We start from the raw sequence: 21,295 nt of genomic DNA on the forward strand, positions 1-21,295 counted from the left end.
ACAGCATTCCGACTGGATAATTTTGTCTGGTGATATAAAAAGTTTTAAATAGGATTAAATTTTTGTCTTTTTAAATTCCATTTCTCTGATAATTAATTTTATTATATTTTACAAAAGGATTGGTCTACAATGGATTAAAAATTTTTTTGCAATAGTCTTTTATTGCAGATCATTTGAAAAGCACTGATTTAAACTCTTCTAGAAAGGCAGGCTTTTCTTTCTCTTTAAAAAAAAACTAATTAATTACTTTCGAGGGTGAATTCCATACCATGTCCCATGACACTACATTAAAAAAAAAAAGGATTAAAGTTACTAGGGAATTAGTTTATAGCTAGAGCAGGATGCCTTTAAGACATAAGTACTGTTATCAAATACGTCAAAGGCTTTAAGGTTTAAGAGATTATATTTGTTTTGAATTCAAAGCAGAACCAAGATCAGAGGATCTAAGTTTAAAAAGATACAGGTTTTATCTCAATACAAAGAAGAACTTTCTAAGCAAAGCTGTCTAAGACTTGGTCACCTGCTTGTAGCCTTCAGTCTTCTCCCTCTTCTGCCCATCCCTTCTACAACTACTAAGTTATCTTTAAAACAATTAATATATCATATAACTTCTTACCTTAAAAACTTGTAAGAGTGCCAATGCACTGCTTTCAAAATCAAAAAATTCTTTTAATTTAGTATTCAAGGCCCTATATCCTTAGACCCACCCTTGTCTTCAATAGCTACACTGCTTCTCTGACCATACCTCATGACTTCCACTGCAATAAAGCCAAGCATTAACGTGACGACATACACTGGCTGATCCTATTTCTGATGTCTAGAATACCATTCCACTCGTCTACCTTACAAATTCCTACCTCTAGTCCTATGCTCTCTAGCTTTCCTTAAAACCCTCAACATGCAAAAAGAACTTATTACTTCCTGGACTTCCCATAGCACAGCATATAACATCTGTTGTAGTATTTACCACACTACATGTTAGTTCATTGTCAATACATCAGTCTCCCAGGGGTGAAAGCTCCTTGAGGGCAAAAATCATAGGCATTCAAAAAATATTTGCTACCTGAGAATGTATTAAATTAACTATGACATGAAGTAATAAAAATTGAGTGACAACCGTTTGCAGTATAGGAAATAAAATATCACAGAATTAAATATCATAAGGGTGGTTAGACTCCATGGCTTTAATAAGGTTCCTTCCCAACCAGCAGCAATGAAAGAATGGGGAAAGATCATCAAGTATAAGGAAGTGTCTCGGAGACCAAGGCTAAGATCATCCATACCCCCCTATTCCCAATTACAGTACTATGTATGGGTTTGAAAGGTGGACAGTGAAGAAGGCTGATAGGAAAAAAATTAATTAATTTGAAATACAGTGTTGTAGGAGAGCTCCATGGATACCCTGGACTGCCAGAAGGACAAACAAGTGGGTCCTGGAGCAAATTAAGCCTGAACTATTGCTGGAGCCAAAAGTGATAAAACTGAGGGTGTCCTATTTTGGGCACATCAGAAGGCAAGATTCTTTAGAAAGGACAACAATGCTTGGAAAGGCAGAAGGCAGCAGGAAAAGAGGAAGACCAAATATGAGAGGACTGACTCCATAAAGAAAGCCACAGCCATGAGTCTACAGAAGCTGAGTGGGGCTGTTGAGGACAGGGCATTGTGGACACTCATTCACAGGGTCCCCTGGAGATGGAACTGACTTCAGAGCACATAACAATGACAACAACTTTCATAATCACTTTTCTAAAGTAACTGATTTGTTTTCATAGCTAAATACTACTATTCAATCAGATTTATGAAAGTTTATAAGTATACAATTTATAAGATTAACACTTTAAGAGAGAATGTAGAAGTTCCTCCTCTCTAATACATCAAGTTAAAGGCACCAATGGCAGGCAGTCGAAGGCACGTAAGGCAGGGATATAAAGTAGAGGAAAAAAATCATTCCTCACAGGGTACTGCCTTTCTCAACTAAGGATTCCACAAGAGAATCAAGTCTTAATGCCTGGCCCAAGGCATAAATTATATATAATTAACTTCTCTCCTACATAAATAATGGTACTCATTATGAACCATTCCCAATAAAACTGAAGAATTTCTATGTTCCGTGGTCCAGATGAGGAACCCTAGCTAAAAAAGAAAATCACAGTACTTTTCCTCGTGAAAACATTTTAAATAGTAATTAGTTACTTAGGCCCAACCAGAAGTTTATTACAATTATAACGTATCTTTAGATCAGTTATAATACCATTTCAACTACGTCTAATCATATTTATAAACGAGTTCAATGGTAAAATAAGAAATATACTGCAAAAAAAACAACTAATTGGGAAACCAGAGATGGTTGCATTGCTCATAATAGCAATGACAACTTTCACACACATAATATATACTTATGGAATAGACTCTTTAGAAGAGGCTATAACAGATGTTCAGTCTCCTGCGTAAACTATAAAAGTTTAACTCTGTTGGTGAATCTGTTGGGAAACTGGTACTCTCATACATTGCTGATGGTAACGCAAAATAAGAACAACTCCTAGAGAGAGGAATTTAGCACTAGCTAGCAAAATTATATATTGCAATACTGCTTCTAGAATCCTATCCCAAAGATATACTAGCAGGTACATGAAAACATGTATATAAAAACTATTCAATGCAGCACTGTCCCTATGTGTAAGAGAAAAGACTAGAACCAATCTAAGTGACCATTAAGAGGGGCATGTTGGAATAATTTATGGTATATCCTCACAAAGGAGTATGATGAAGTTATTAAAAGGAATAAAGACTGTCTGTATCTACTCCCATCAAATGATCTCAATGATGTACTGTTACATAAAAAAATACATAAAGCAAAGTACAGAAAAAGTGTAGAGTATATAACGATCTATGAAGGGAGTGAGAAATTACACACATACACACAAACAATTGTCATAATCGTAACTTTTTATGTCAAAAAAAGAAAAGGCAAACCAAAAACTAAAATAAAGAGCCAGACTTCTCTGAAAATTCCCTACATTGTAGTTTTGACTTTGGAATTATGTAAATATTTTATAAGTAACAGGAAAATAATTTAAGCATCTCCTAAAACTAGCAACCAAGTGCAACAAATGAGTTTGACTGTGGATCCATATGATGACATATGTTGTTCACTGAAAACTTACTGAGTGGTTTAAAAGAGAGTCATTTGTATCTCTAGTGGAATATACCCTAAAAACAATAACAATTGGGGAAAAATTGTTTTCACTGATGAAACTGTTGGTAGTACTGTTTGTATGGCTATTCTGAGATTGTTTTGTATATCTTAGATTAAAACAAATGAATCGTTATTTTGTGTCACTAGGTAGGAATCAGAATTTTCACTGGGAAAGAAAGAAAATACAGACATACGATGAATTAAATAACATGTAGTCGTCTTAATTTTGGATGAGAATGAACTTGTAAACATTTATCTATATTCCTGAGTATGTGTGTGCATGTATGTATCTCCTAGTTCTGTCCTGAAAAGGTCTACAAATAATGAGTATCACTAAAGACCACACTGCAGCCTCTAAATACTATTTTTCACCAATAGTAACCTGGGTTCCTTAAAGAAATGGTTGATTCCAAATCCAGGGAGGAAATCTTACAAGATGAGCCTGGACTATCAAAGTTACTAGACCCAACTGCTGGGATTGTGTCAAACGGAGTTAGATGTGAACCTGAAGGGGCCCCCACTGGCCAAACAATGTGATCATCAGTTAAAAACACTAACTACAATGAAGCAAAACACACCAAAACTGTTTAACTGCCTTCACTATGATACTCGAAAGAAAAGAAAACAAGACTCATTCATTACCTTTGGAAGATTCCTAGGAACCGACTCACTATTTTAAAACTAGTGAATAAAGAAGTGAGTAGTTATCTAGCCTTTCCTATAAAAAGTAAATCTAGCTAATGTTAATGAAGAAAGAGGACATAGCTATTTTGCAACTCCTACTGAAATAGAGGGCCTAAAAAAACAATCAACAAGGATTGCTAAAATCACAGAGAGAGGAAACTAGATTTTATGTACCACTACCACAACACTACTTGTGAAATACTCTTTCAAAAGAAAGAAAGGAAATGAGGAAGGCATGACAGAAGATCTGAATCTAATCAAACCTTTGTCACCACCAATTTGTAAGAAATACAGGGGACAGAGATAAGTGTTAACCACCACCATGAAAATGCAATCAGCAAAATCCAGGGGAATTCTCAGGACAAATAACTCAGTCCCTGGACAAATAAATTGCAAGAGAAATGAGGGTAAGAGGGAGAATGGCTTAAGAGATTTATCAATCAACTTCAACGTGTATGGCCCTCATTTGGATACCATTCAAACAAACTTTTTTAAAAGCACATTTATGAGACAAGAGGGGAACTACGAACACTGACTAAGTATTTGATGACATAAAGAAATTTTCCTGGTGATAAAAAAATAAACACAATAGCATTAAAGAACCTTTCTATTTTAGAAACACCTAATAAAATATTTACAGATGAAATTATGTCTGGAATTTGCTCCCCAAACAATCTGGCAGGCAAAAGGGGGAGGGCGGGCAAGGGGGAATGAGAGTAAACGTGGAAAGAGACAGACAATGCTAACACTGGGTGATGGATAACTATTGCTTAAAATTTGCCATGATGAAAAGTGTTTAAAAAACTAAAAGATACCTATGTTGTCAGAAAGCTAAGTATTCAACAGGATCCATAAAACAGGCTATTGGAACCATGCTTGTACTTAATGTTATGTCACTGGCTATCATGGCCTGTTTAAAATGTCAACCAAAAAACTGTATTATTAATTTGATTTTTTTCAAAGTGTTGAGACAGCAGTAGCATCTTTCATAAAAATAAAAGCCTAAGTCACCCCCATAAATCAAACAAATTTATTTTTGTTTATTGCTATCAATATTGCTTAAAACATCTTTAAGTGTGCTTTCCTATTATCCAGGCCTAAGTCTTCGACATTATAAAGCTCAATTATTCGGTGAACTGACATAGGAGAAGATAAAGGGTTGCTGGAGGAAACAATAATTATAAAGCATCACATATAATATGACCCCCTTTCTATAACACACGTGAACATACATATAACTACATGGAGAGCAATCTACAAGAAGCCACAGCAAAATGGTCAACAAGAGTAGTCTCTACAGTGATAGAATTAAGTGCTTTTAATTTTTTTTTTTTTTAAAGATTTTATTTTTTCCTTTTTCTCCCCAAAGCCCCCCGGTACATAGTTGTGTATTCTTCGTTGTGGGTTCTTCTAGTTGTGGCATGTGGGACGCTGCCTCAGCGTGGTCTGATGAGCAGTGCCATGTCCGCGCCCAGGATTCGAACTGACGAAACACTGGGCCACCTGCAGCGGAGCGCGCGAACTTAACCACTCGGCCACGGGGCCAGCCCCTTGTGCTTTTAATTTTTTTAGGCCATCCGTACTTTTAAACTTTTCTAAAAATATCACATATTCACTAACCAAAATATATATTAAGAAAGTAATAGAGCTATAAGAGATATTTAAGAAAAATTTGTAATGTAAATGAAAAGTAGCACGAAAAAAATGTTATGAAATTCTACCAATGTTTGCAATTATGCAATATGCCTCTCTAATAACTTTTCATAAATCATGTTCCACAAAACACACTAGTTCCTCAAGAAGTTATAGGTATATCTCTTAAAAAGGAACGACTATGGTCAAGACTATGGGAAAGAAATATAAAGTTAAAAACTGAATTAAAACTTTACTACAGATTACTCTGATTTTAAACTCAAAGCCCATATACTGATGAGAATGTTGTATATTGCTGAATTTGAATGGCTAGTGAGATATATGTTTATACTTAGTGCAGTCAGTTAGAAATGAGGGATTGGATAAGTTATTTCACCTCTTTAAGCCTCCACTCCTGTTAGAAGAGAAAAACTATCTTTTGAGGTTGTTGCATGGTATGAAACACCTGAAATACACCTCAATTAGCCTTGTTACTTACATCAATACCTCTTTTTGTCTCCATCTGTTTGTCATATTCTTTCTCAAAATAATAGTCAAGCAAAAAATGATAGTACTTTCCATTTTGACTTTACTTTTACTAACATTTTTAAGAGCCCAATGAGTATAGTAACTACAGCATAAACCAAGATAATTTAGTTAACAATTTATCATGTGCAGTCGATTTAAATTAAGTTTACAGAAGACACTGCTGGTATTATAAATCTATAAATTCTTCACAGAATCCACATACCATAATATCAAACATATGGAAGCCATTCAAATTAACTTGATATGCCCAAAGTAAACCTGTAGCATTCTAATAAAACTAAAAATGTAATCTATAGCCAAAATTCTTCTGGTGTCTTAATTTATTGTTTTCTTGCATAGGTAAAATCTGTAAACTTTTTTTATTTCAGTAGACAATAGTAGAAATTAAAAATAAATAAAATGTGTGAATTGCTTCTGCTTGTGGTTAAGAACAAAGTGAACAAGACAGAATATGGACGCACCTAGCACCACAAAAACAAAACAGAAAAGCTATGAGACTACGGCATATTCAAAGGTCACAAAACAACACAAAAGTACTGTTATTTCCAAAGTTTAAAAAACTTTAGTATTCCCCCATGATACATTTAAGAGTTTAATTCTAAGAGTGTTAAGATAAAATTTATTAAGAATAATTGTTAACATTAATTGATCATTTACTATGTGCCAGAACACTGGTCTAAAAGCTTTACAACTACTTTAATCCTCACAACCACTGTAAGGGATAAGTGACATTACAACTCCCATTTTATATGACACAAGGAGAGTAAGTAATTTGCCCAAGGTCACAAAGCTGCTAAGTGATAGAACTAAGATTTAAACCTAAGTAATCTGGCCGCAGGGCTCACTCTTAACCATTCTGTTCTTCTGTCAGACAGCAGAAAATGTTCTTCAGGCTACAAGTTCAACCCCATTTGAAAACAGAATTCATGATGTCTCACTATACAGTTCCAAGCTCTGATCCTCAGTGTCTATGAGTGCAAGAGTGGAGTGAGTGGAGGGCCATTTCTAAAGAATTAATAGAGGCTGAGGAGAGGGAAAAGCATGTTTCGTTAACGGACTGATAGAATAATACGTTTAACTGATGGGTACAGTAACCTTTGGGTGAAGATATACTTGTGGTTCAGCTGTTGAGATTCCATCTCACTGCCCCTCGGCTATTAAATTAGCATTATTTAATGTCAATGAGACAAGAGTAAGTGCAAACATGGGAACGAAAACTGCATGGTAATACAAGATTGCCACTCAGCTGATTCAGAATATACTAAAGTTTTTTTAAATTCTAATACAAAAAAATGTTTTAAACGGGGCCAGCCCGGTGGCGCAGCGGTTAAGTTCGCACTTTTCACTTCTCAGCGGCCCAGGGTTCGGAGGTTCAGATCCTGGGTGCAGACAGGCACCGCCTGACAAAAAGCCATGCTGTGGTAGGCGTCCCACTTATAAAGTAGAGGAAGATGGGCATGGATGTTAGCTCAGGGCCAGTCTTCCTCAGGAAAAAGAGGAGGATTGGCAGCAGTTAGCTCAGGGCTAATCTTCCTCAAAAAAAAAAAAAAATGTTTTAAACACATCATCTAAACATGCTCAAGGAGAACTCACATACTTGCCTCAAAATATCTTTAAATTCAGCTGACTAGAACAGGATAATAAGATTTAAATATGATCAATATTACTGAGGACTTTCCAACCTTTTAGCTACCAAGTCATTATTTGTAGGGAGAGAAAATGATTGAAATCTAGACACCTTATGGGAGAGCTTAAATGAAATGAAGTGGGAAGCTCAGAAAAGAAGCATATCACAATAAAGTCAGGATACCTTGTAGGTATGGTATTCATTCCCTAAGCCCCACAAAGCAATTCAACACACATGCTCCAACATAAGCTGACCACAGGTCTATCATTTGATAGCCCTTTCAAGGCAATATATAGTCATGCATCGCTTAACAACAGGGATACATTCTGAGAAATGCATCATTAGGCTGTTCCATCATATGGACATCATACAGTGTACTTACACAAACATAGATGATACATACAGCCTACTACACACCTAGGCTCTATGCTACTAATCTTACAAGACAACCAGCGTATACGTGGTCCATTGTTGACTGAAAGAAATGTCATTATGCAGTACACAACTGTATTAAAATAACACCCTTCCTAACAATAAGTTTAATATTTTGCAGTCAAAATCTACGTTATCTTTTAAAATTCAGTCAACCATTTTTTATACAGATAGAAATTCAAAAGTACCCTGCCTCACAGTATCACTGGATAAAAGGAAATTAAGCATATAAAAACCTTCCTAAAAACAATAAAGTAGACTTTATTAATTAAAGTCTTTATTAAATAAAGTAGTCTTTATTAATTAAACTAGCCAAATAAGAACTGGCAGGAGGAAAAAAAACAACAGAAAACAGGAAATATATAAAGTAAAATGTCTAGAAAATTTATAACCAACACAAAATATTACTGAAATCCAAAATGCATCTCATATGGCTAGTTATAAGCTTTCTTTTTCAGTTTACTAACTCCCCCAATGATATGACAGATCCAAAGTTACTCATTTGATCATTTTCATTTAAATCTCATCAAAAGAAACGTTTTAGATTTTTCAAACTTTTAGTCACATATTTTTATATATACATTATAGTCTTGATGAATTTCCAAATTGGCAGCTTCTCAAGTGTAAATACCAAAGTAAGTTGACATGACGGACTGAGTGATACTTTAGTTCTAAAGGAAAAATAATGATAATTAACAAAAGAAAATCATGACAATACCTTTAAAATGTTCCTGACATGAAATAATGTATGGTGCCTTATGTACAAAAGATCTAGATATTATATTACTAGAAAGCAAAGCACGAGCAATTTATTCACATAAAGCCTTGCCCCTACATTCAAGGACTTACCTTCTTCTTATCCCTCATTGAGCCTTTGCCTCGGACCATTATTTTACATCCTGTTTCTGCTTCAAGCTGTTTAGCTGTAAGTCCTCTAGGTCCAAGGATTCTCCCAACAAAATTAAACTGGAAAAAAAAACCATCATAATACATTATTCACTTGCTTGAATTTATAACTCTTAATATGTATATTTACTTTCTTTTTAGATTTTTTTAATACTAAGTTGAAATAAAATCTTAGAGTCCTTATGAATTTCTTGCTAAGTTTGGGGGTATAATTACAATAGTTCATTGTTTAGCATAAAATTTTCATATGTATTAATACAAATTATGAATTAGGAACAACAGTAACTACCTAAAACAGGCACTATACTGAACTGTCCATCAACTTGTAATCTAAACCAGAGTATAGTAAAGAGTTTGACAAAATCTTAGATGCCACCCAAGAATGCAAATCTCTTCCACAAAATTCTTTGTAATGACTAAGTTCAGGGAACTGCTCATTACGTTAAAAGGTAATTGTCTTTTCTACGGAAATCCTTGGGAAAACTCCTTTCTTATTTATCTAAGAAGAAAAGTTATACTTTTTCCAACGCAACTCTTCAAAGAGAACTCTACTTTGAGGTTGGCTGTCAGAACACCAATGGCCAAACCTGATTTCTACCCTATACAGAATGTTTAAGTCTTGAGAATACTGTATATATTTTTCATCACATTGTTTGCACAATTTTGTCTGCATTCTTATTTTCCTTTCTTTTTTCCATTTCTACCTTTAACTTACACTACTACTTTTGCAAGGAGCTTAAACTCTTTTTATAGAAAGGACAGTGAGATAAACCATAATATAAATAAAGAATTACCATCCCTCAATAGAAACTTCTAGTATTCATATACAGAAGTTTTTTTTTTTTTAAAGGCCAATGGGGAGAAGAGATAGACTGTAAATATTAAAAGGTAAATTTTCCTCATTCACGTATCACCTGCATAAAAGACAAAAAAATGAGTGTTTACCATCAGTTCCACGAAAACCCATGGGTGGTTTTATTTATTTATTCAGTCAAATAGGTACTGATTGTTAACACTTACAGCTTCCTACTTTTTTCTTGCATTTGATCCTACTGTTTATATATCATTAAATGAAAGTAATATGCTAGAATTCACTGCTGTCAGGGCTTAAGAAGCTAGGGCACTTTAATCTTCTGGCTTCTCACTTTGCTTCACTAAGCTGCTCACCAACACTGCCACATCTTAAAAAAGTGATTGGCCAAATGAAAGATGGGTGGTACACATGTATAGCTGGAAGAAAGACCCCTTCCCCCTCAGAGAACTTTGATACAACTTTTCCCACCCCAAGTTGAGACTCATAGACTTTGATCCTGTAAGCATTTGATCTAGTTCTACAAGACCCCAAATTCTGAAATTTGCCTGAACCATCTTTTTATATTCAAATAAAACCCCTTATCCTTGGAGCTGGCCTGGTGGCACAGCAGTTAAGTTCCCACGTTCCGCTTCAGTGGCCCAGGGTTCACCGGTTCAGATCCCAGGTGCAGACCTACGCACCACTTATCAAGCCATGCTATGGCAGGCATCCGACATATAAAATAGAGGATGATGGGCACAGGCGTTAGCTTAGGGCCAATCTTCCTCAGCAAAAAGAGAAAGATTGGCAGCAGATGTTAGCTCAGGGCTAATCTTCCTCAAAAAAAAAAAAAAAATTATCTTTGCCTAGTTTCTCAGCATATAATACTTTATCTATCTCTTTACCCAATCTAAACCCTGCTGTCATCCATTTTAACATGCACTTGCTTCCAACCTAGAATCCCCTACATCACCAATCTGAGTAAACTCAAGTAATATGCTTAGTAGTTACATTCTGAAAGCACATAGATTCCAAGCAGTATCCAAGCTCCAATACTAAATAATTATTAGGAATTTGAAAGTCAAATCAAATTAAGTCTTAATTACATAATGAAGACAATACTAACCATCTGATAAAGCATAGTGAGCACTACATTGTACACGGCACAATATATAGAAAAGATCTGATACAAGGTCTGGCACACACAGTGGACAATTAACAGCCTACCAAATCCACTACAAATTCACTTTAGGAAACCTTAGGCTCTCAATCAACAACTCAGCTTACAATGTCCACAGAAGGGGATATGATCAATATCAAATTTGCTCTACAGAACTCCAGAGAGACTTGACACTCAGCCACTGAGTTCTGCAGAAAACCATAAAGAAAAGGTAGAAATGATACCCAGAACACTTGACCCATCCGGGCCCACAGAACACCAAAAGCCAGGTATCTAACTTGCAGGTAACAGGCTTGAGTTTTCATCTCTAGAAAAACAAGTGCCCAGAGAAAAGTCTTTCATGTTCTAGCAGTTGGCTCCCTTCTCACAGGCTGATGCTTCAGATGATTATGTAAAACCAAAGCTTGCAGTGGGCAAGCCCAGGGAAGATAAGCTTCTATTTCAAAATTTTAGTTCTTCATATTTTAATAAGAATAGACCAAGAAGGCTCACCTAAGACTTGAGGAAGGCTCAAGAAAAAGACAGCATAAAATAAAGAAACAGGACAAGGGACTGTTCCTTGAGGGAGAAGACTGCTGAAAGAAGATAATATTCAAATAGAATATCCTTTAGTGGATAGTGTTAAACTATTTTCTAAAATACTTGTTAACACTTCATACTCCCCAAAGAAGAGACTAAGAATTCGTTTTGATCCACTTCCTTTCCAACATTTCTTATTGCCAATGTTATTTATTTTAGCTATTCCGGTGCATTTGCTAAATGTCTGAATTAGCATTCTCCTGATTACTGGTAGATCATTTTTTCACATTTACTGGTTATTCAGATAAACTTTTTTTGAAGCACATTTGAAGTTTCTGGTCTGTTTTTCTATTGCATTGTTTAGCTTTTTCTTATTGATTTCTACTTTGCGGTTACATGTGTAGCAAACATCTTTTCCCATCTGTGGTTTGCCTTCTCATTCTTTAATGGTGTTGTATGATGACTGAATTTAATTAGATTGAACTTAATTAAATTACATTTAATTTCAACGTAGCTGAAGTTATCAATCTTCTTTTCATGGTTAGTGTTTTCTCTACGTTTAAAAGAAGTTTTTTCCCATCCCAAGGTCATCGAGATATCCTTCCATATTAGCTTTTAGAAGCTTTATTGTTATGTCTTTCATGCTACGTCTACAGTGTACCGGGAATTGATGTCTGTGATGAGACAACTTTCTTTTTTTCTCCTATGATGGATACCCAATTGTCCTAGCACATTTTACTGACAAGATCATCCTTTTCTAACTGCTGTACAGTGCCATCATTGTCATAAATAGCATCCATATATACTCTTGGGTCTATTTCTGGGCTCTCTATTTCATATTATATCATCTACTTGTTTATCCTTGCTTTAATATCACACTGTATTATTTATTGTAACTTTATAATAAACCTCGATATGCAAGTTATTCCACCTTGCCGTTCTTCAAGAGTGTCTCAGCTCTTCATGGCCCTTTGTGTTTCCATACAGATTTTAGAGACAGTTGGTCAATTTCTAAAAATAACACTTGCAATAATTTTAATTGGGATTATACGACCACAGAGTCTTTCAAAACCATGAACACAGTATAATTCCCTCATTTGGTTAGGTCTTCGACTTCTTTCAAAAATCTAAAGCTTTCTGATTGTGCCTTTCCTCACTGTGTGTTAGATTTATTTCTGGATATTTGGAGGTTTGTTTTTGCCACTGTATATCATATTTTTTATTTGGTTCTTATATGTGAACACATAATTGATTTTCCTATATTAAACCTTGTACCCAGCCATTTTGATTCTTCATTATTAATTTTCATGATTTTTCTGTAAGTTCTTTTGGATTCTTCAGGTAAGCAATCATACTACTTGCAAATAATGACTCATATATTTTTTTCCTTTCCAACCATATTTTTTTATTTTTATTTTATTTTTCTTGCCATAATTACTGTGCTGGCCAGCACATCCTGAGTTCAAAGTCAAATTAAAGTGTATCATTCTTGACTTGTTCCAGATTTTGAGAATAAAGTTCTCAACAAAGTTTGAAGTAACGTGTAGAATCTTTGTAGATATACTTTACCAGATTAACAAAATTTTCTTCTATTTCAAAGTTTGCTAAGAGTATTTTTTAATCAAGAGCGAATGTTTAAATTTATTTCTTCACCATCTACTGAGATGACCATTTATATTTCTCCTTCACTCTGTTAACAGCAGTAAATTACAACTAAATATCAAGTGTTAAACCAACCCTACTCAACCTGATCATGACACACTATCCTTTTTATAAACTGCTGGTTTGCTAGCATTTTGGTGGTTTTTTGTTTTTTTTTTTTTTAAATTTACAGGCATGACTAGAATTGGCCTGTAATTTTCCTTTCTTGTAATATGCTTCTTGGGTTTTAACATCACCGGTTATTCTGGCCTCAAACCATACTGGGATGTATTCCCTCTTTTTCGACTCTGTGGATGGTCCTATAGAAGACTAATGTTATTTTCTTCCTTAAATATTGAATAGAAATCAGTGGTGAAGCCACCTGGGCCCTAGAGTTTTTCTCTGTGCAAGGTTTTCAATGATGGATTCAGTGCTATAATTCAGATTTTCTATTCCTCTATATGTCAATTTTGGTAACGCGTTTATTTAAAAATATGTCTGTATTGTTTAATTTTTCAAATTTGTTCATATAAAGCTTAGGTCCAATTTTCTTTTTAATACCTATAGGATATGTAGCAATGTTCCCTCTTTCATTTCTGATTGGTTATCTATGTTTTCCTTTTTCTTGATCAGTCTTACAGTCTTTTCAGAGTTTACTTTTGTTTTTGTTGACTAGGGTAGACTGATTTCAAAAATGGCCACAATTAACCCATTCACCCCCTAAAAGTTCCTATGCCACTTGCAGTGTAAATAAATTTGCAGCACCTCTCACCTCTTGAATCTGGGCTAGCTTTGTGACTTGCTTTCCAATACAATGTAGCAGAAAGAATAATATAGGCATTAAATGCCTAAATCTCAGTCTTATGTGCATCTACTCTGTTAGAGCCCTACTATGCCCCTGTAAACAAGTTCAGATTAACCTACTGGAGAATGTAAGACAAAGTGACCCAGTCACCATCAATCCCCCAGCCCATAGCTGGATAATTGATAAAAGCAGAGCTGGGTGGTGGACCCACAGCTAGCTGACTGCAAATACAGACCAGAAATGCTTTGCAAACCCAACCTAAACGAACAGCTTGCAGGACAGAAGCACCAGCACATCAAATGGTGCTGTTTTAACCTAACTTTGGGGGGTAATTTATTATAATGCAGCAATAGCATCTGATAGACTGATTCTCTTCATTTTGTGGTTTTCTGTCTTTGATTTCTACTCTTAGCTTTATTTCCTTCCTTCTACTTCTTTTGTGTTTAATCTGCTGTACTTTTTCCAGCTTTTTGAAATGGATGCTGACCTTACTGTACCCTTCTTTTCCAATATGTATACTTTTAAAGTTCTGAGTATTCTTTTAAGCTGGCTTTAGCTGTATCCCGAAGCTTTTATATGCAGGATTTCCATTATCATTCAGGTCAAATAATTTGATACCTACCGAATATTTAAATGTGTTTTTCCCATCTCAAACACATGAGAATTTCCCAATTATCTGTTATTAATTTCTAGCTTCCTACATTGTAATCAGAAAACATACTATGTACAATGTCAATCCTATAATATTTCTTCAGACTTGCTTTTCAGCATAGCATATGGTCAATTTTTCTAAATATTCCATGGGTGCTGAAAAACAATGCAAATTATTCTGTATTAGCTTTTGCCTATTTCTCCTTTTAGTTTAGTTTTAGTTTAGTTTTATATGTTTCGAGGCTATGTTATTTGGTAGATACAAATTTCAAATTACATCCTTCTATCACTATGAAGTGGCCCTCTTTATCTTTAGTAATACTTTTTGTCATTAAGCCTATTGATACCAGTACGGAGATACAAATTTTTTGCTTGGTTTTTCATGGTGTATCTTTCTTGATCCTATTACCTTCAACCTTTTGTTATCCTTATATTTTAAACAGAACTCTTCTAAACAGCATCTACATGAGTTTTGTTTCTTCATCCAATCTCACAATCTTTGAATTTTAACTGAAACTCTTAGCCCATTTACACTATATGGTTTATATCTACCTTCTTATTAAACGCTTTCTACATACCCTATACCTCTTTTATGTTCCTTTTCATAAATGCAAATGAGCACATTTTCTCACTTTTTCTATTATCTTGAAAGTTGCATGCTTGTTTACCATATAGATTACAACACTAACACTGAATTATCAAACACTAACGTTAATTTGTACTTTCTCCCCTTTCACATACAATGCAAGAAGGCTACACTATTTAACACCATTTATCCCAATCTAGGCTATATGCCATTAGTTGTTTTCCAAATTTTATATACATTTTATCTCAACAGGACATTATCACTCTATACAGATAATGTGCATTTAGATTTACTCAGGCATTTACCATTTCCATTGCTCTTTATTCCTTTTCATATCTTCAACTTTCCAACCAGGGTCACTTTTCCTCTGCCTGAAAAACGCCCTTTAGTACTTCCTTTAGAGAAGGTCTTCTGGTGATCAAGTCTCTCAGTTTTTTCTACTCTGAAAATGTCTTATTTTTGATGGGTTTGGAATTCTGGTTTGGCAGTTATTTTCTTTCAGCACCTTAAAGATTCTTTACCCCCCCTTCTGATTTCCTCTTTTGAGAAACAAGCTATGAGTCTTACTGTTGTCCCTTTGAAGGTAATCTTCTCCCTCTTTTTGCTACTTTTAAAATTGCCTCTCCAATATTAGTTTTCAGCAGTTTTACTATGATGTGCCTAGGTATGGTTTTTGTTTTATGGTTCAGAGTTTCTGTGAAATCTGCTACTTTATTTCTTTGCTTTTAAAGTTCTCAACCACAACCCACCACGACCCCCGCTAAACACTGCTTCTGTCCCATTCTCTCTCTCCTCCTCTTCTAATATTCCAATTATGCACATTAAACTTTCCACTGTATTCCTTTCATTTTGCACACTCGCTTCTAGTTTTTCCATCTCTCTGCCTCTCCATAAGTAATTTCTCCTGAGCCATCTTCCAGTTCACTCTCTCTTCAAATGCTTCTAAACTTCTATTAAACCTGTAAATTCCAGTTAGGGAATTTTTCAGTTTGATTTTTCTGTTATGTCTTCCATATTGCTCCAACTTGTCTTTGTCTCCTCATACACAGTAAGCATAGCATTTGTAAAGTCTGGGTCTGATAATTCTAATATCTAGAGTCCCTGTGGATTTGTTTCTATTGTTTTGTTGTTTCTTCAGATTTTTGTTAGTGTCATCCTACCTTCTTGTGTATTTGGTTACTTTCTAGTTTGCACGAGATACTGTACTTACTAAATAGCTAACAGAAATAACATAAGGCCTAAAATGATGTTACCTTCCTCCAGAAGGATACAGATCAGCTTCTGCTAGGCACCTACTGTTACTAGCAACCCAAGATCACTTCAATACAATTTCACTTATTGAGACTGACAGAATTTGATCCTGACATGCTGTATCTGTGAGGGCCTGGGAAACTGTGGTTCAGTCTTAACTCCTAGAATGCACCCAAAGTAAAGACTGGGGATAGGGAGGAGCCGACACAGACAGGTTATAGACTCCAGCCCCTGTCCCCCAAAGTTCAGTTTCTCATCTGTCCTCTCCAGATTCAGCAAACATACCCAGAGGAAAAGGAGCTCCCAAAAGCCAGGCTTACATCCTTGATTATCTATCCTCCTTAGGATCCTGAACTAGTTCTTCACAATCTTGCTGGGTTTCTGATGCATTCCAGTAGATGTTTTCTCCCATTGTGTACTATTTTAGAACTGCTCAGCTGGTCTGAATTACCCTGTTAGTCCTTAACAAACAGAGAAGTCCATGGCATTTTGAGGTTGCCTTTTAATCTAAATGCATCTAGAATTGACATAACTTCAGGCAGAACGAGGTAAAAATATATATGAGGGACTGAGGAAGAGAAATAAAACACGTATCAGAAAAAGTCTATCAACAGGCCTGGTCCTATGTTCACTTACAGCAAGCTCGCTCTACTTTTCTGCAACTTCGTGACTCCACCTTTTTATAGAGTCCCAGATTCTATAAAACTTTACTCCCCTTCCACCTCTCAAAACAGCCTGAAGAGAGACAAGAATCTCCATATTGCATCCCTCATGCTTTTGGTTTAGTTTGGGTGATAGCCTTTCATTTTTATATTCAACTCAATAAAACATTTATTCAAGGTTTCCTATATGGTAAAGAGTGAAATAGATGCTAGGGATTAAAAAAGAAGGACAAAGAGGAGAAGGAGGAGAATACTCCCTGCTTTCAAGAAATCTGTGAAAATGCCTTTACTCTGTTACTTTGACTGTTTCTTAAAATAAGTAGCCTTGCCAGCCCTTCCTCAATAGTAGTTGGGCTCTACAGAGATCCTTTTCCAAAGCAACTCACATACTGAATATACATTATATATCTCAAAGAGGGCAAAGACTGTCTGGGAAAACGTATTATAAATGCAAGTACTTTAGCACTTGAAATAACTAACATGTAATTGTTTTTGACTTACATCCTTTGTCAGACTGGTTGGCCTACGCTTCATGACATGCAAATACTTAGAAGACCCTCTTTGGTATATCCTATTCTTTTCACATATTAAACCTCTTCTGCTGGAACCACAGCATTAAGAACACATAGAAATAGATTTCTATCACAGCTAAGTAATCCTTACAATTATTATTTACCAAATAAAAAATGTTTCAAAATCAGTCAAAACCAACATATTAAATCTGTAACACAAAATTTCCCTAACCTTAAAAATGATCCAATCTCGTAACAGCTCAAGTGTGTTACAGTGCATACTACTGGGATACTAAGACAATTCAAACTGTCAAGGTCATCTTTCTCAAAATGTTGTAAGTAGAGAACGAAAAAAATTAATCATAGCAGCTGCTTTGTCTACTGCAACCAATTTCCAAGTTAATGTCGTTTGCCTTGCATTAAAATTCATTCTGTGTTGATTTATCATGCTAGTTCTGCAGCTTCATTCAATTAAAACAATGTCACAACACACTCAGAGAAAATCATTTCAAACAGCCTGAGCTAACTGCAACTTTAAAGGCCAAACGAAGAGAAAGAAAGAAGAAAAAAAAAAGATTCATTAACCCTACTGTTTTAAGTACAGACATTCTCTGTGGCTCACCAATTACATTTTTGCCAAGTGGCATGTTAATTCTAAAGAAGAGGTTAACAACAATTGTGTCTAACGCTATTCGTTGCTGCTCGCTTCATTTTAAATGGAAATGATATTTTTCTCCCAATGACAAAATATAAAGTATTATGGCAAATCTTCCCATTAACCTTTTACGAAGTTTACAATTAAAGAGAAAACCTCCTGTGATACACTATCAAAACAGATAACTAATAAAAAATGAATTTCCAAAAGTATTTCAGTGAAACACTTCTAAGAAATGTTAGAGTAATTTCAGCTTAAAATTTTGGAAAACAATTTAAAGGACATGCACTTCTTCAGATTGCTTTTCGCACAAAAGATTGATAATCTATTTTTAAATATTGTGTCTAGTATTTCTAAGGTGATTTTAGTTAGATACCTTACAAACTTTACATTATATCACATAAGTAATACAGTTGGTATGAAACACACACAAATGTATATATGTTGAAGTCTTTCACTTAGCAGATGACAAAAAATGGATCACTTCTAATGTAGTTAACACCAGCGAACCTACCTTATATAAGTGTGTAAGATGAGAGTGGTGACTATTTTGCAGTACAACTGTTTTTAATTAAAAATACCAGAATTAAATATATCAAAATGTCTTGTGCTTTTAGGGGACATAAATGCCTTATCTCTTTTCTATCTTCATATTAATTCTAGATAAGCAGCCTAATATGTCTCCCTATGCTACATAATAATTATATAGGATTCATTTTGCAAAACCTTTCATATATGAGGCCTTTGTACACATCTTCTGTTGGTGGCACAAAGCTATGTAAGAGGAAACATTTAAACCAGAAGTTGTAAAGGGGAAAAACAGTAACCAATAATAACCAAAATATGAAATCTGTGGCATATGAATTTGGATATCCTAAATTACAGCAAATCTTCACCCTCTGAGTACAGACATAATTGAGCAAGAGGCTGAAACCATGCAAAACAAACTCAGGTAGGGGGCCGGCCCCACAGCCAAGTGGTTAAGTTCATGCACTCTGCTTCAGCAGCCCTGGGATTCACCGGTTTGGATCCTGGGCGCGGACCTACACACCACTCGTCAGGCCATGGCGGTGCAGCCTCCCACTTAGAGGAAAAGGATGACCTACAACCCGGATATACAACTATGCACTGGGGCTTTGGAGAGAAAGGAAAAAAATTTTAAACAAGAGGAAGATTGGCAACAGACATTTGCTCAAGGCCAACCTAGTCAAAAAAAAAAACTCAGGTAAATAACATAGATGGTTATCCTTCTAAAAGGTAAATAACAAATGCTTAGAAAAACAAAAAATCATTTAATCAATTAAAAATATGAAGGCAATGAAAGCCAGTAAGGGTTTTATGACACAAGAAGAGGACAATATTTTTGACAGTATAAGGTCCAAACTCTAATACACAAGGCCCTTTAAAAGATCTCAAGCTATTTCTCAAACCCTTATTTTTGCTATTACCCTTCTGTTCAGACACATAAGCAATTCATCGTTCTCTAAAAGTTACTTTTAGAGGTGCTTTTAATTTTTCTTCCCTTTAACACGTTCCTTTCTCATTCTCCACCAAACATGTCGAATCTTCCTCATTACACAATACAGAGGTCAAGCATTCCTTCTGTGATTTCCATGTGTGTTCTTTGATTCCCAGAGATAGCAGTTTTCTCCACCAAAGTGAAGATCTCACAGCGCTCTGTACCCACCTCTCATGCCCTTATCACACAGTATGCAATGAGCTGCCTGTCTCATGCAGGTCACTCCTTCAAGTCAGGAACCAGCACCTGGTCTTTTTCTGTGAGGAAGAGTTACCCTGAGCTAACATCTGTTGCCTATCTTCCTCTTCTTGCTTGAGGAAGATTGTCCCTAAGCTAACATCTGTGCCAATCTTCCTCCATTTTTTTCTGTATGTGGGACACTGCCAGAGTGTGGCTAGATGAGCGGTATGTAAGTCTGCACCCAGGATCCGAACCCGCCAACCCCAGGCCACCAAAGCAGAGCACACGAACTTAATCAATACGCCCCTGGGCTGGTCCCAGTCTTTTTTTTTTCAATCCACAGTGCCTTACACAATTATACAGCAAACAGAAGAAACTAATATTTATTCAGATTGTTGGATAATACAATTTAAGTCTTTGCAGAAATCATTAGTAATTTTTCTTTCTCAATGAAAAAATTCAATCACTAAGTAAGTTAATATGCAGCACAGGAACCCTTATACATTTCAGAAATACCCCACATGGTAAGCCTGACTGACTGATCTCAGGACAAATTCCAAATGACAGAGTCAATGATGTCATAGAAACAAAACAAATATTATTTCCACTTTTCATTTCAATATGGAAGTATCAATTGAGTGCAAAGTCTATGTCATTCAACATTTCTTAGGTGCTGAGTACACTAAAGTATGTCTTACAATGAGTGTTCCAGAACACGACCGTTTCTACCCTTGGCACTTTACTCACATTAAGTCACTTAATCCTCACAACACTGGAAGGTGATTACCACTATCACTTAAAGACCTTAAACATATACCCTGATCACATCAGAAACTCATGTTTAGTTTTCTCATTCTTGTCAATCATTCCAAATGTTTAGTACAACAGTTGAATAAAAACTCTCATCACATCCAAGTTTACTTTCACAATGAGTCCAATGGTGTTTGTATAATTTCTTCTCCACCTACATCCCAAAACATATCATTACCATACTACGTTTACATAACCACACCTTGCCTTTTCAATATTTTCATCTGTCTTTTACTGATTGGGATCATTGTTTTAATAATCATCATATACATCTTTTTACCTCAACAGAACCTTTTATATGAATGAAAACCTTTATGTAATTATTATTTCATCTGCATATTTCAATGACAAATATGTATAAATTCAAAAAAGAGACAAAGAATATGGTTATTTGAGTCAGGACTGACCTTACAAGTATCACCTCAGACTCTGATGAAAACTCTAGGAGACGAAATATGTAATTCTGACCACAGATTATGAATACTGTCTAAGGCTATTTGAAATT

General features: G+C 35.3%; 1 protein-coding gene across 34 annotated transcripts in view; it reads right to left on the reverse strand.

The window, feature by feature from the left end:
• QKI (QKI, KH domain containing RNA binding) overlaps positions 1 to 21,295 on the reverse strand; it is a 151,737-nt gene that overhangs the window by 84,104 nt on the left and 46,338 nt on the right. For all 34 annotated transcript variants that reach the window (XR_011434321.1, XR_002805179.2, XM_023632815.2 and 31 more), the window contains one exon: positions 8,970 to 9,086. Coding sequence is in view for 32 of the 34 variants with exons in the window: in XM_023632815.2 (XP_023488583.1) it covers positions 8,970 to 9,086 (117 nt within the window). In the remaining 2 variants the exon portion in view is untranslated. The remainder of the gene's footprint in view (positions 1 to 8,969; positions 9,087 to 21,295) is intronic.

Source organism: Equus caballus, chromosome 31 (genome assembly GCF_041296265.1).
Source record: "Equus caballus isolate H_3958 breed thoroughbred chromosome 31, TB-T2T, whole genome shotgun sequence".
NCBI lineage: Eukaryota > Metazoa > Chordata > Mammalia > Perissodactyla > Equidae > Equus > Equus caballus.